Source organism: Rhineura floridana, chromosome 2 (assembly GCF_030035675.1).
Source record: "Rhineura floridana isolate rRhiFlo1 chromosome 2, rRhiFlo1.hap2, whole genome shotgun sequence".
Lineage (NCBI taxonomy): Eukaryota > Metazoa > Chordata > Lepidosauria > Squamata > Rhineuridae > Rhineura > Rhineura floridana.
Genome location: NC_084481.1, coordinates 214,728,875 through 214,745,368, shown reverse-complemented (window position 1 = coordinate 214,745,368; position 16,494 = coordinate 214,728,875). Strand labels below are relative to the sequence as shown.

The 16,494-nt window shown below is 44.0% G+C and overlaps 2 protein-coding genes across 14 annotated transcripts in view; one reads left to right on the top strand and one right to left on the bottom strand.

The window, feature by feature from the left end:
* Positions 1-8,707, top strand: part of DEGS2 (delta 4-desaturase, sphingolipid 2) — a 53,830-nt gene extending 45,123 nt beyond the window's left edge. For 2 of the 4 annotated variants that reach the window (XM_061612156.1, XM_061612157.1), the window contains one exon: positions 4,831-8,706. In XM_061612156.1, the coding sequence (XP_061468140.1) occupies positions 4,831-4,977 (147 nt within the window). In that variant the 3' untranslated portion in view covers positions 4,978-8,706. Of the gene's footprint in view, positions 1-4,830 lie in introns of all 4 variants that reach the window. The other 2 variants (XM_061612154.1, XM_061612155.1) reach the window with 2 other exon arrangements.
* Positions 7,956-16,494, bottom strand: part of EVL (Enah/Vasp-like) — a 214,116-nt gene continuing 205,577 nt past the window's right edge. For all 10 annotated transcript variants that reach the window (XM_061612142.1, XM_061612143.1, XM_061612140.1 and 7 more), the window contains 3 exons: positions 12,273-12,339; positions 10,581-10,638; positions 7,956-8,605 (listed from right to left, as the gene is read on the bottom strand). In XM_061612142.1, coding sequence (XP_061468126.1) covers positions 8,568-8,605; positions 10,581-10,638; positions 12,273-12,339 — 163 coding nt within the window. In that variant the 3' untranslated portion in view covers positions 7,956-8,567. The remainder of the gene's footprint in view (positions 8,606-10,580; positions 10,639-12,272; positions 12,340-16,494) is intronic.

Genomic DNA, 16,494 nt, shown 5'->3' with positions numbered 1-16,494 from the left:
AGTTACTCCTCAAAAGAAGTAAAATTACTCCTCGTTCTATTACAATCAAAATGTGAAAAAAATTACCCACTTATTCCTCAAAAAAGTAATACATTACAAGCAATTTATTTTTTTGTAAATAGTTACTTCCAAGCTCTGCAAAGCCCAGATCCTGAACTGAATTGGCCCAGTTAGGACTGATCTGGGCTTTGGCTAGTTTGGGTTGAGACAGTCCCGGATGACCCCAGACTGTGAAAAGATGGGGCAGTTGGGTGGTGGAGAGAGGGAGAGACCTGTACGCAACACCTTGGTGAAGGAGCACCCAACAGGATTGAACTCTCCGCCTACTGGCTGGTGAGCAAAAGGTTCAGCGTATTCTCTGCAGGATTGAACGCAGCATCTCCTTCCCTGCCCCGTCCCAACTGCATGTTTAATTAGGGTTTTAAACATTAGGGCTTGCCCCCAAATTGATCTGGGGCCCAGATCCAGTCTGGGTCAGCCCTAGATTGGCTCAGGACCAACCCATTTTGACATACAAGAGGAATATTATTCTTATCCTTATTTATTAATAGGGTGGTGGTTGGGGATGGGTTGATCCTGAACTCTTTGTATTCATTTTGTATATAGACGAAACACCTACTCAGGGCTTCTCACAACCTTTGAAATCAGTTAGCATCCCTCCCCATCCTATCCTCATTAAACTATGGAATTTGCTCTCACCAAGAGCTTTAAAAGAGGATTAGACAAGTTCATGGAGGGTGAGTTATCAGTGGCTGCTAACCATGATGGCTATGCTCTCCCTCCATGGTTGGAGGCAGTATGCTTCTGAATTCCAGCTGCTGGGAATCACAAGTTAAGAGAGTGCTCTTGCATTCAGGTCCTCTTTGCTGGCTTCCCTGAGGCATCTGGCTAGCTACTCTAAGAACAGGATGTTGGACTAGATGGGCCTCTGGCCTGATCTTATGTTCTTGTCTCCCAATACTCAGTACTGGCCACCTTTATCTTCATGGGTTTTGTTGTTTGGATGTTCTCTTACCCATACAGGTGTCCCAAGCCCTTCTGATCTGTCCGTATTCTGTGTAGCGTTTGCAGAATGTTACCACTCTTGCTACTAATTCGATTTTTAGGTATTGTTAAGTTATTCTATGAAATAGGCAGATCTTTAAAAAGTCATACATGCACAATACAGTGATGGGAAGTCTCTTTTCCAATAATCTCAAAATATGCTGGGTGTACATAGAAATGTAGTAGTTTAAAATATTCCTTGTTCAGAATTCCATATCCTACATTGTCTCTCTGCCTTCTCAACCATCAGCCAGCCTTCTGTGACCACTGAATATGTGCAGTCCACACAGGACATTTTTTCTGAGCTCCCTTCTTTCCAGATTTTTCTACTTCTGCGAATTTTGTAGTCTCCCCCCCACACACACACACACACAACCTTCTCTCTCTCTTTCTCTCTTGGGTGGTACCAATTTGACTATATAAGCCATGGCACTGACAGCCTGGGCACAGACTAGAAGGAATGGCAAATGCACAAGTCCTTCCTTTTGCCTGTCCTGAGCCTACTGCCAGTCTGCTTCATGGCATGATCCTGAGCTCTCTGTTTATGAGGAGAAATCTCATAGTAGAGTTGGAAGGGGCCTATAAGGCCATTGAGTCCAACCCCCTGTTCAATGCAGGAATCCAAATCAAAGCTGGATGGCTGTCCAGCTGCCTCTTGAATGCCTCCAGTGTCGGAGAGCCCACTACCTCACTGGCTTCTCTCTCAGTAACACATGATTCATGTTATCTTTATTCTGTCCCTCTCCACCTTAGTATTTCTCCCTAAGCTATAAAAAACCCCACCAAAGCTTCTCACTTGGGGGGGGGGAAGTGCTCTGATGCCCTTGATAATTTTAGTTTGCTCTTTTCTGCGTTCTGTTCTCTGCTCCCAGTTCTGCAGCTGGAACTGTACACAGAATGACATTCAGTTTGTCATTTCCTCGAACAAGCACACTAGATTGACATGATCAGGGAGCTATCCAACTCTCTCTCTCTCTCTCTCTCTCTCTCACACACACACACACACAGACACACACACACACACGGCTCCACCATTAACAGCCAAAATATTGCCTCCCCTAGTATCAGTGATCTCATGCCTTATGTTAGGCAGGGGGAGGCCCTCTTGGTGGTTCAGGTCAAGGGTCCAAAGTCAGTATGGCTCATGGGGGTGGGGGCTCCAGGCAGCAGTGGGCCTAGGTGGCTGCCCAGCCATGGGCCTGTCTAGCAACCATGAAGAGGAAGGGGGGCAACAGTAGTTGCTGTTCACGGAAGGGAAAGGGCCGTAGCTCAGTGGCAGAGCATCTGCTTTGCATGCAGAAGGCCCCAGATTCAATCCCTGGCATCTCCAGCTGGGAGAGAGCCCTGTTCTGAAACCCTGGAGAGCTGCTGCCAGTCAGTGTAGGCAATACAGAATGAGATGGGCCAATGGTCTGACCCGGTATGAGGCAGTTTCCTCTGATCGCTGCCATTCTGCAAGGCCTAGAGAAATAGGGTGAACAGGCAGGCAGGCAGACCGATGCTCCCTCCCCCTTTCGGTCGGCTTGCACACACTCTTTCTCTGAGCCACAGGGTATGTGGGATTAAGGAAGAGAAGCTGTAACTGTGCCTGACTGCAGTTAGACGATCTGGGACAGCCTTTCCCAACTTGGTGCCCTGCAGTTGTTTTGGACTACAACTCACATCAGCCCCAGTCACCATGGCCAAAGGTCAGAGATGATGTGAGTTATAGTCCAAGACATCTGGAGAGCACCAGGTTGGGGAGGACGGGGTTAAATCAGTCAAATCAGTCTGGCCCCCAAAATGCAGTCTAGAGAACTGAGTGGCCCAGCCATGCCCTAGATTTTAAAGACGTGGTGCTTTCAAACAGCCCACCTGCAAGCAGATTTCATTATGCCAATATTTACCTTGAACAGCATGAGCACAATTTAACAGCCAGCGCTAAGATTCAGGGCATTGACCTCCCATCAGCCACTGCTTCTGTCCTCCTCACTCTCAGCACGTAACAGATTTTTGACCTTCATTTGAAAGCTCTGGGTTAATTGGAGTTAAAATGTAAGCCAAAGTTGCCGGAATCTGTGACTATCCCTAGGGAGTAATGCAACTAGCCAGATTCGCACTGTGTTTTGCTGCTGATCTAACCCTAACCCTGTCCTCCCCAACCTGGTGCTCTCCAGATGTCTTGGACTACAACTCACATCAGCCCCAGTCACCATGGCCAAAGGTCAGAGATGATGTGAGTTATAGTCCAAGACATCTGGAGAGCACCAGGTTGGGGAGGACGGGGTTAGGGTTAGATCAGCAGCAAAACACAGTGCGAATCTGGCTAGTTGCATTACTCCCTAGGGATAGTCACAGATTCCGGCAACTTTGGCTTACATTTTAACTCCAATTAACCCAGAGCTTTCAAGTGAAGGTTAAAAATCTGTTACGTGCTGAGAGTGAGGAGGACAGAAGCAGTGGCTGATGGGAGGTCAATGCCCTGAATCTTAGCGCTGGCTGTTAAATTGTGCTCATGCTGTTCAAGGTAAATATTGGCATAATGAAATCTGCTTGCAGGTGGGCTGTTTGAAAGCACCACGTCTTTAAAATCTAGGGCATGGCTGGGCCACTCAGTTCTCTAGACTGCATTTTGGGGGCCAGACTGATTTGACCCTACCCCCTCTCCCGGATGGCAAGGATCAATAATTAAGTTGGCGCCTCCTAACTGAAAGGGCTTAGGTATAGGCCATATGCAATTGGATGGTATGAGCTCAACACTCTGTTGGGGGTAAAAAACATTAAATGTGCTTCCTGAAAAGCCCCAAGACATAACTTGGCAGTGGACTTCTGTTGTCTCCAATTATGCCTCCATAGCAATGTACTAAGACAGACTCATTGTCTCTTTTCCCTTACACATGAGCCAGTGAGCCACTTGTTTCTAGCACACTTTAATTGCTCGGTGGAGGAACAGAACTGGCCTACAAGCTGCCCATTAGCTATTCCCAGGCTAGAAAACAGAACTATAGCAGACAATGCTAGTTCTATGGGGTGGTATTCAATGCTAGACCTACTCAGAGCAGACCCATTGAAATTAATAGACATGGCTAACTTAGGTCCATTCATTTCAAGGGGGCTGCTGTGAGGAGAACAAGCACTGGGTGCAACCCATTGAATCCAGTATCAACTTCTAAGCTACTTGACTGGCCCAGCTCAGTCAGAGGTTTGCTCACTTCAGGCTGCAATCCTGTCATGGGGTGGAGGAGGTTCTGTGAGGGTTGCTCTGTCGCAACCAAAGCCCTGCTAGCTCCTCAGGGTGGGGTTGGGCTTTTTGTTCCCTTTTTCTCCCCCCTGCCTGGGTCCTGACCGAATGCAGTGGGATTTGAATTCTAAGGTATATTATTTTATTACATTTATAGCCCACCTTTCCTCCAAGGAGCTCAAGGTTGTGTACAAATACGATTCTCCTCCTCCCAATTTGATCCTCACAACAACCCTGTGATGTAGGTTAGGCTAAGTGACTGGCCCAAGGTCACCCAGTGAGCTTCATGGCCAAGCGGGGATTTGAACCCTGGTCTCCCAGGTCCCAGTCTGACACTCTCACTGGTAGTTTGCCTGAACCATGAAAAAACATTTCACTTATTGCACTTAAGTTATCCTCTTCAAAATGAACATTCAAAGTAATCTGGGTCACTTTCATTGATCCATTAGATTTACTCTTGGTATAAATTGTATTATATGCATAATATTAAGGTACCTCTATTAAGGTAGATCGAGATGTCACCGATAAAAGAACACTAGATAAAATGTCCCTTTTGATCTTTGCAGGTGAAGAAGATAGCAGCAGAATATTATGACACCCTACCTCAGCACCAGTCTTGGGTTCGAGTTCTCTGGGACTTCATTTTTGATGACTCCATTGGCCCTTATTCAAGGGTTAAGAGAATATGCAAGCTAGCATCAAAATCGCAATAGACTCTTATCTTTTCTTTTTATAAGCTTAATGGACCTTAGTCTCCTGTATACCTCTCCCATCCAAACACAAACACACACACACAAAGTATATCCTATGAACAGAGCTTGTCAGATGGGGATTGAAGAGCTGATGTAATATTTCTGCTCTCAAAAGGATTTTCTCTAATCCAGATGTAAAGAAATATTATAATGAAGCCATTTGGAAAACACTAAATTTTATACTATTTTTTAAATATAAAAATACGAGCTTTTTCTTTTTCTTATCTACTATGCAACTGAACAGGCTTTCCTCCAACTGATGTCCTCCAGATATTTTGGACTACAATGCTCATCAGCCCCAGCCAGTTTGGTCATTGATCAGGGATGATGGGGTCTGTAGACCAACAGCATCCAGAAGGCATCATATTAGGGAAGGCAACCGTTGAAAGATGTGTGTCTCACAGCTGAGGGCTAGTTTGCGGAGGGTGGATCCTGATCTTGCAAGAAAGGGTAACCCCAAATGAAGAAGAGATGGGACCATCCTATACGAAAAGGCTCAAGAGTCTGGAGATATTTTTTAGTTTAGGGGAAAAGAGGATTAATGTAGTAAGGGAGAAACATGACAGAGGGTTATAACATTGTGAATTACATGGAAACTGCAAAAAAAATGGTTTTCTCTTTCCAGTAATAAAAAAACATCCAGTGACACTGCTTGGCAATAAATTCAGAACCAACAAATGAAGCCTTCCCCAACCTGGTGCCCTCCAGATGATTTGGACTAACTCGCCCATCAGCCCCAGCCAACGGAAGGGGTGGTTTTAACTGTAGTCCAAAACATCTGGAGGTCACCAGTTAGGAGAGAGCTCATCACGAGAAGTTATGGTGATGGGCAATAGCTCTGAGAGCTGTTGGACATTCATGGAGAAAAGGTTTCTCTCCATGTGATACTTGAACAGAACTTCTGAGTTTACAGGGGTCCTTGCCACTGTGGATGCATGTTTGGAAGTGCATTAGCATTGCAATGCACACATCTTGGCTGTACCATCTGGCTAGATGTGACCTCTGATGTCTCCTTGTCTTATTTAATAGTTGTGCTTTGTGACTTACAATTCAATCTTGTATCTGTTCAGAAGTAAACCCAACTGAATTTCATAGAATTTACTCCCAGGGTAGTGTATCTAGGACTGCGGACCTAAAGGTGGATCAATACTAGCAGGGCTTTTTGTGTGTGACAGTACTCACTGGTACAGAGCACTGGCACCTGTTTCTGGTGCTATCCATGGCAGCCATTTTGTGCTGGCACCCACAGCACTGTTATCAAGATATGAGTACCAACACCTCTTTTTTTTTTTAACCAAAACAGCACTGACTATCAGTATGTTTTAAACACAACTCTGGCTAACTGAGGAGAAGCCATAGCTTAGTGACAGAGCACACGCTTTGCATGCAGAAGGTACTAGCATTACTTTCAGGCATTACTGAGGAGGGAGGGAGCAGAAAAAGTCTTCTGCTCCTCTGATTCGTAGATGAAAATCATGTGCCTCAAACTGGGCTTCTGTGCAGCGCCTCGTGCTCTCTGGGTGTTTAGGAGGCGATGAGGGAGTTGGTGGAGAGCAAGAGGGGGTGGAGAGGAGAAAAAGACTGCTTAAAAATAGATGATGGTGGAGAAGAATGGAGTGGAGGGAGAAAGGAGCTGGAGGGCAAGGACGTGGATGAAGGAGGAGGAGGCAGCAGTGGAATGGAGATAAAGAACTGTGGAGCTGAGAAACAACATGTGTGTGTGTGGTGTGTGTGAGAGAGAGAGAAAGGGGGGGAGAGAGAGAGTTAATACTGTTTGCAGTTGGCATGCGAAGCGGTCTCCGCTGCCCTCCCTAGCTACTTTGCTGCATTTGCAGTGTTTTAACTTTTTTGCACCCCAGGGGAAAATGTTTGCTTGGGTGGTTGTGCCTTACTTGGTGGCAGGGCAGGGTCTGGAACGTGGTTGAGTGACAGAGATGACACCTGCTGGGTGATAGTGTGTGTTTGTGTGGGAGGGTGCACTTTGTTTAATGCACAAAAATCTGAGCAGTGGCTCCTGCCTCCCTTTTCAGTGGAGAGATCACCACTGCTATTTTATGGATGAAAAGAGTCATTCTGCTACCTCTCTCTCTGTGTTTATTATTAATGTTGTTTTTGGCTACTGAGGTGTGGAGCAGCACCTTACAGGCATTCTAGGTTTTTGTTAAAGTAACTTAGCTTTAATTATAGTGATTACTTTTGAGTAACCGGAAAGTAATCCCTTTCAGAACAATTGTAATTGTAATGGTAATTTATTCCTTTTTGGGGCCATGTACCAGTAATTGCAATTTATTGCTTTTTAAAAGTAATATTTGGAGCTCTGTTCATGGCATGATACTGGCACAGTAATGTCACCTCACCAAAAAAGCAACCATAAGCATCACCACTAGGGTTGCCAGGTTCATGGCCTGAGACTGACCCTGTATCTTTGGGAGAAGAGAAAGTCAGCCAAGTGCAGATGTTCTTGCAACATGGTAATGGGAAAAACCACAAGGTGGAATTCTCCCTTCCCCCTGCACAACTTTTAAAGATACAGAAGACCTCTTGGTTGACAGGATAATAATTCTGAATACACACTGTACCCTGAAGACATGGCATAAGATTATCATTCTCCTGGATAACATGGACCAACTTCAGTAAAATTAGGGACTGTTGTATTGTCCAGACTGTGTGGGGCTGGTAGTGGTTGAATTCTTAATAAAGTTGGCATATTACACTCAACATCCAAATGATATAAACATCGTGTGAAATCTGTATTTCTTAACAATTTCAAGTTTGCCTGCACCACCAGGGACTACTAGCCACAACTCGCTTCAGAGGAGTGGGGAGCAAATGTGACCCATCGTTGGTCAATATGGCTATCCCTGATGTTGATAAGTATAAAGTTACTCAGTGTAGTCCCAAGTCTACTGCAGAAAGATGAAAGACAACCCAATCAATGGTGCATGGACAATGAACAGTTTATTATCAATATGAACACAGATAATTGTGATGCACTGATGTACCGCTTTAATATTGTGATAGCTCTGAGACCAGGGACTTGCTGCCTCACAGCTAGCAGCTTCCGCCCCCCTCAGGCAATGCCACAAATAAGGTTCTGTTGGCAAAGAGGTCTTCATTTACATTGCAGACTACCAGTAAAATTACCTCGAAGTCATCTAGTAAAAGCGAATGGTTCACGTGTTTCCTTACCTACTATATACTAAAAAGAAAAATGTCATACATTTAAATAAGCAAATACAAAATACAAAAAAGGCTGACCAAATCTGATGTGCATTGTCAGATGAAATTTTAAAAAATCCAGAAATTTAAATTTTAATATTTTCTTTTTAAAGATTTTAAGACTTTTCTCTCTCTCTCTTTTTTTTTAAATGAAGCAAATCCAAGGCAGCAGCAAGCTTCAAAGTCTGCTGAGTCTGCTAATAAAAAGGATTTAAGAACAAAAGACGGTGTGCCAGGTGTCCTCTTTCACCCTCTCACATGATCTTGGGATGCTTAGAAACAATCCAGTTGCCTTTTATATCCTTTGTGACTTCAGGATGGTTCTGTGGACATTATGTTGTGCTGATTCTACTCAACTCTTGCCTGATGGCTGGGGGGAAAAAAAGGAGTAAACCAAAGCTTGTGATTAAGGCTATTATGTATCAGGGATGGGGAACCTTTGACTCTCCAGATGTTGCTGGACTACAACTCTCATAATCCTTGACCACTGGCTGTGCTGGCTGGGGCTGATGGGAATTGGAGTCCAACAACATCTGCATGGCCAAAGGTTCCCCAGCCCTGATATGCATCATCACAACCTCATGCCTAATCTAAAGACCACTGACCACATATTGGGAATTTATTTAGATCCCCAAGGCAGAAGCAGCAGCAAGACAAGGGTAGTGTAGTCAAGATACTATTAAACTAGTGTGGGCGCAAAGGAGGCAAGGTTTGGACAAGGGGTCCTGTTCAGAGGGGATACCCCAGAACTTGCGAACCAGGGGTGGCTAACATGTGGCCCTCCAGAAGTTGTTGGACTCCAACTCTCATCATCCCTGATCAATGGCCAGGCTGGCTGGGGCTGATCGGAGTTGGAGCCCAATGACATCTGGAGGACCATAGGTAAGCCACCCCTGATTGAAGCAATACCTCGAGCAAGGCAAGGTGTTCTTTCTGCTGGGGCTCCCAACTGACAATGAGCTTCAGCTGTGTGTTTAAGGCAGGGCTGACGCAGTGGCCTGAGCAAACACAAACATGGGTGGGGAACCATCAGACAGAAGGCTCAACTGTTCTAGTGCATTTTTTTGTGGCACAGAATTCATAAACATTTCAGACCAAGTTGGAGAAAAAGACTATTCCAAGTGTCTTTCTCCTAGTTGTCCTGGGGAATAACTATATCACAGAATTTAAACTGATTTAATCATATTTTCTGCTCCATGGCTTGGGAATAATAATTCTTTCTGGGTGCTGGGCTACAAATTCCTAATATAGAGACAGCCAATGTGCGGCACTCCATATGTGGACTCCCCATCAGCCGCAGCCAGCATGGCCAGTGATGAGGGATGTTGGGAGCTGTAGTCCACAATATCTGGAGGGCACAACATTGCCTATCACTCTCCTAAAAGATAATTCTCAGTACTCCCACTCCCACTACAATGCCCAGGATTGGATGTGAAAGTGGGTGGGTGGGCTGGAGTGCCATGAAAACTAAATTGGAATAAAAGTAATAGAGATGTGCAAGAGTAGATGTGCTCTGCCCTCTCTCACGCATTTGTTGTTGTTATGTGCCTTCAAGTCGATTACGACTTATGGCGACCCTATGAATCAGCGACCTCCAATGGCATCTGTCATGCACCACTCTGTTCAGATCTTGTAGGTTCAGGTCTGTGGCTTCCTTTATGGAATCAATCCATCTCTGGTATGGCCTTCCTCTTTTTCTACTCCCTTCTGTTTTTCCCAGCATTATTATCTTTTCTAATGAATCATGTCTTCTCATTATGTGTCCAAATGTGCTACCCTCAGTTTCATCATTTTAGCTTCTAGTGATAGTTCTGGTTTAATTTGTTCTAACACCCAATTATTTGTCTTTTTCGCGGTCCATGGTATGCACAAAGCTCTCCTCCAACACCACATTTCAAATGAGCTGATTTTTCTCTTATCCGCTTTTTTCACTGTCCAACTTTCACATCCATACATAGAGATCGGGAATATCATGGTATGAATGATCCTGACTCTGGTGTTCAGTGATACATCTTTGCATAGCTGCCCTCCCCAGTCATACACCCCATATTTAAGCTAAGGCATCTCAGGAAATGACAGAGTAAACACTCATGCTCCTGGGTGGAGACTACTGATCATGTTAAAATTGGTAGTGTAACTCATGGACCAGACAGAATCTCCTCAAGCTGTTCAACAGTGGAACAGACAGCCTCAGAAGGTGATGGTTATAAGCAGAGGCTGGATGGCCACCTAGCAGGGATGCTGTAGTAGTGGATTTCCTGCATTGGCAGGGGTTAGATTAGATTACCTTTGAGGTACTTTTATCTTAGGCCAACACTAGAAATGCATTTTTTCCTGCTTCTTACCATCGATTATCTCTTCTTTTACTTTGTGTAATTCTTTTACAACTTCCTCCAATATTTCCTAGATTGAAAGACAAAACAAAACAGTAGTCAGTTGATTTAAAATGTCCTCTTCAACACGGGAAAGGGGAAAAAAAGTCCTTTGTGCTGGTTTAAATGGAACTTCTAACAGAGCACTGTACATATCTGCTATGTGCAGAATTGTTCAAAACTCTGAGTTCTTGAAGCAATAAGGTGTGGAAGTTAAGTAAACTTTCCATAGTTGATTATGGTAAAAAGAAGTTTGACCGAGTTGGCGTAGAATCTGGATATTCTGGCATAGAACAGGGCAACCTATGACACTCCAAATGTAACTGAATTACTTCCATCAGCCCCAGTCAGCCTGGTCAATGGTCAGGGATGATGTGAGTTGTGGTCCAACAACATCTTGAGAGCCAAAAGTTTCTTATTCTTGGAACAGAACTTCTATTACACTCTGCAAGCACATTGGAAGAGAAAGCTCTGACACCTCCTACAGGCCAATATATCTGGGAGCAGAAGCAAGAGTCAGGGCCGCTTCTAATGTTACACTTTTTTAAACTGAGAAAACATGCAGGATAGTAGAAAACATACCAGTGTAACAGTCATGTATGGAGACAGCATGCCTTTTTTTGTATGTACCTACTGCAAAATACTTGTGTGACACGGTACTCGTGCATTGCATACTAACTGCTACATGCATTTAGTATTTTCATGAACAAATTTTGTAATATTCAAAAGTGACCTCTCAGGAGGCAGGGCTGCAAGTCCTTCCTTTGGGAAAGGGCCACAGCGTAGCAGTAGAGCAAGTACTTTGCATGCAGGCGGTCCCAGGTTCAATTTGCAGCATTTCCACGTAGGGCTGTGACTGTCTCCTATTTGAAACCCAGGACAGCCGCTGCCAATCATTCATGGAGGATAAGGCTATCGACGGCTGCTAGCCGTGATGGCTATTCTCTGCCTCCACTGTCAGGGGCAGCATGCTTCTGAATACAAGTTGCTGGAAATGGCAGGAAGGGAGAGTACACTTGCACTCAGGTCCTGTGGGCTTCCCAGGGGCAACTGGTTGGCTTCTGTGATAAAAGATGCTGGACTTAGATGGGCCATGGCTCTTATGTTCCTATGGCAGTGTAGACAGACAATACGGAGCTTAATGAGCCAAGAGATCTGACTCATGTTCTCCATGCAGTCTTAGCAGTAAGAGAGATTATGGCTTAAATTATATTTGCAGAACTTAATTTATATATAATTCCACCACCTTGCCCATTCATTGCCTTTCTTGTGCACTGAAATAGGCACTTGGAGTGCAGACCTCTTTGCTTGGCCAGCCTGACATTCATTTCATGGACTGTGATATCATTAAAAACTAGGCAAATCAGTGTCTCTATAGAAGGTCCACAGCTCAGTGGCTGAGCATGGAGAAGGTTGATCCCTCAGGCTCAGTCCCTGGTGCCTTCAGTTAAACAAGAACAGGGAGCCGCAGGTGAGGAGAAAGACACCTGCCCAAGATCACACAGAGTCGCTGCCAATCAGAGGGGATGATCCTGGGCAATATGTCTGACTTGGCACAAAGCTGCCACCTATGTTCCTGTTTACAGCAAGAAATGGCTTTTCTTGGACAATGAATAAAAACCTCTCCCATCTGCATTCTGTGGACAGATAAAATCCCCAACTCACTTGTTTCATGCGATCGAAATCTAAGGTGTCCATTGCCACATCGTTGCTGCTGCTTGCAGGCTTCATCCTTGAGAAAGAGAGGGACCAAAGGAAATAAGGGAGGGAAATTCCCTTGCTGTGTTCTGAAGACACTGGCTCTGTTTATTAGGGCATGGGGTTAGTAATTCTTCCTCACACAAAGTGGTGCATACAAGCAGGTGGTGAGCCCTCCACGGAGTTCATGAGTAGTTAATTGCTTTGACACTCCACTACTCCCTCTTGCATCACTCAAGGGCACTCAGCAGCCAGCGTGATCTTACTAAGCAAGCAGCATTAAGCAGTACCCACATGCGTCATTGAAAGGCGTCCATTTCCAACATGAGAATGCGCGGGGAAAGGGGGAAGAGGGAGGTGAAATGCATCAGAGTACTTGGAGATTAATCCAAATAGTTTCCATGACTACTTAATTGCACAGCCTTTCACTGCTGTTAATAATTTACTATGCTACCTTGGAAAAGGCTTTCTAGGTAGGATGGCTACTGGGTAGTATTTTCAAACACTCTCTCCTTTCCCATGCACACCTTGTTTGTCTTCTATAAAGCCATTGGTGCTTTAAGCCATACATGGCTGGATGTGCAAAAAAGAAAGGAAAAAGAGCCCCGACATCTACATACAACACCCATGTCTTTTATCCAAACATTTGGCTACTACCTATTTGAATGCCTGAGCCAGGGAGACCTCCTGTGGCCAAGACAGTGCAGCGCACAAGCAATAGTCTTAAGAGTTGCCATATGGAAGAAGAAAGCCCAAACCACACAACCTGATTTTGCAGGATGTGATATGGGGTGTTTTTATCAGCTTTGGCTAGTGAGACATCTGTGACCGTTCCTGGATCAGAATACTTTGACTACTATAGTTCAGGCACAGATGACTTCAAGATGAGATTACTGCAACACACTCAATATGGAGCTTCCTTTGTGTTTGGTCCAAAAGCTACAGTTAGTACAGTGCGCTGCAGCACAATTGCTAAAGGGAGCGAGACCCTCCACCATATGACATCCCTGCTCACATATCTGCACGGGCAGCCAATTTGCTATGGGGCATCTCTCTCTCTCTCTCAATTTGCTATGGGGCATATGTCTTTCTCTCACTCACTCACGCACGCACTCACTCACTCACTCTCTCTCTCTTATATTCCACCTTTCCTCCAAAAACTGAAGTTCTTTTCCCTCTCCATTTTATCCTGACAACAACCCTGTGAGATAGGTTAGGCTAAGAGACTGTGACTGGCCCAAAGGTCAACCAGCAAGCTTCATGGATGAGTCAGGATTTGAGCCCTGGTCTCCGAGGTTTAACCATTACACCATGCTAGCTAGACGTAGATATAGATAATACTGTATATAATGTCCTCAACAGCTTGGGACGAGCTTGAAGGATTGCCTCACCCAGTATGTGCTCACTTGGCCATTTAGATCTGTGGAATTGACATTTTTACAGGCATTGCATACTATTTGTTCCACACTTGCAATAAATTGATCTTTTAGTGAAGAAGCACTGACGCTTTGGAGCTCCCTGCCATTGATATCAGGCAGGTGTCTTCACTGGTTTGCTTCCAGCCCCTGCTCAAAACATTTGTGTTCCATCAAGCCTACCCAGGCATGTAGTTTGTGCATGTAATTTTGACTTGTGGTTTTAGTAGGTAAAAGTGCTTTTTAAGAATCATTTAGGTCAAATTACTTATTTTATTTTATATATTAGAAATGTATATGTAATTTAGTTTTTAACTGGTATTTTAAATGAATTTTAGAGCATCTATTGTAAATCTCTTAGAGGTCTTTTGTTCTAGTAAGCGGTATATACGTTTTGCTAAAAAAACTAAGCACACAATGGCCATGTTTGGATGCAACATTTATTGTAAACCATGATTAGGAAATTAGCACAAGCTGCGTGAGGCTCCGGCACTTCCCACTTTGCTCCTCCATTCCTAGAACCAGAAATAAACCACACAACAGCTTACTTAGTGTCACATTTAAACCTGTACTCATTCCAGATTTGCTGCTCCTAAAGAACCCATGATCTGGAAGTGAAGAACAAACCATGGCTTCCCAAGTGTGGCTTGTTTGGGAGAAACAAACCATGAACATTGGTTTGGATGCAATGCTAAGCCAGCCACTCTGTGATTTGTTTCCCTGCTCCAGGAAGGGAGGGGAGAACAAGACAGGAGAGGGCTTGCTCATGCACAAGTTAATTTGCCTAACTATGGTGGATGGCCAGCATTAGGTCCATACTCAGCCATTATCCTGCTGGCTGGAATTGATGGGAGTTGAGGAAACCATCTTTTGCATTCTATGGTTGTTGTCTTTAAGTTCAAAAACGTATACCCCCCTTTTGTCCTCCACAAAGGAGTTGCTCAAAGTGATAAATAAAAAGCATGATACTTGAACTCCCTGTCTTCTTCAGTTTATAAGCCAAAGTATGCTTTTAGTCTCATTTGCGCAACTTTGCCAAAGGTCAGAAATGTAGCCATTCATTAGTGCCATTAGCTATTTACCAGTAGATATTTACCAGTATTTACTATTTACCAGTAGATAAATGTAGCCATTCATTAGTGCCATTAGCTATTTACCAGTAGATATTTACAGTATTTACTATTTACCAGTAGATTTACTATTTACCAGTAGATACCAGCACAGAAAAACTAGTGGGCAGTGCAAGATGGCTTGGGAAACAATCCCACCCATCACATGCTTTTCTAGCCTTCTTTTTACATATTCTCAGGATGGCCATTTCAGACTCCAGGAGGTTGTATCCAACAAAGTCGTCTTGGTCATGCAAGTACTTCCATTTGCACAACAGAACTCCTCTCCCCATGTGCCCCACCAAATCTGGTACGGAGGGTTGGGAGAACCACCAGAACAGATTGGAGGGAGTGGTGGAGGGGGGAGGAGGAGACATTTATTTATTTATTTGTTATTATTATATTTATTAAATACATATCCCAGCCTTCCTCCCAGAAGGAGCCCAGGGCGGCAAACAAAAACACTAAAAGCACTCTAAAATATCTTAAAAACAAAAGACTTTGAAACATATTAAAACAAAAAATCTTTAAAAACCTATCTAAAAAAAACTTTAAAAACATTTTAAAAATCAATTCCAGCACGGACACAGATGGGGATAAGGCCTCTACTCCACTGCACAAGTGGAATTCCTTCCCTGAACAGGAAGACTTGGTTGGATACAACTCTCTGGAGTCTGATATACAGTCACAGCAGACCAACCCAGCAGCTGTATATGGACTGTCAGCACACATGATCTAGCTGTGCCAGGGCTTGCTAAATTGTATTCAGCAGACTTGGTTGAAATCTAAGGGATATTAATCAAAACACACAGGGGTTTTTATATTGCCCATCTTTTTTTAAAAAAACCGAAACTTTAAGGAGTAGCCATGGGGGCCCTGAACAGGAATGAGAGCGTGGTTTGTGGGGAGGAAGGGGGGGGGGCTTAAGTTCCAAACACCAAATTTAAACAGTTTTATTTCAGGAGGCCTTTGCATTATGAATGCTACTCTAAGGTTCTATATTCTCTGTCTGGTGTTTTAATCTATGTTTTAAATTGTGTGTATTGTATGTTTTTTCCTCCTGTAAGCCACTTTGAAACAAATGGGGTAAACATTTCAAAAAATATAATTAAAATCATCCTAATGAAAATTGCTCCCTGAAGTTGCTGTTTGGTAATGAACGGAATGGATGTTGCCACTGGAATGGATGTTCCTGTGTCAAACTGTAGCTTTGCTGGGGGGGGGGAGGCAGAATTTTCATCAGGGTCATGGGGGGTGGGGTAAACAGAGTTAAATCAAACCTCTCCACCATCCTGATTTTGCTCAGGCCCTTCCATCCATGGCTGCCATTGAAAGTTTTTTTTAAAAAAAGCACTTCCTACTTTTAAAAAAAGAAACATCGTGCAACACTGGATTATGCATTTAACATAACATGTACTTTGGTACTCAAGGTGTACTGCATTGTCAGAGAGCTGTGTAATGTATAGCTTTGCACACTTTACAGAACTGAGTAAACAGAGTATCATTTTTTTTGTAAGCATCATCCTTATATGCAAATCCTCACAGAGAGCAGTGTTTGTTCAACAGCAGAGAAGTGGAAACAATGGCAAGTTGCAACAAGGCATACAGGTTGCTAGCTGAAGAATTACACGATTTTGCAGTGGGTAAGCCATGAGATGAGAGACA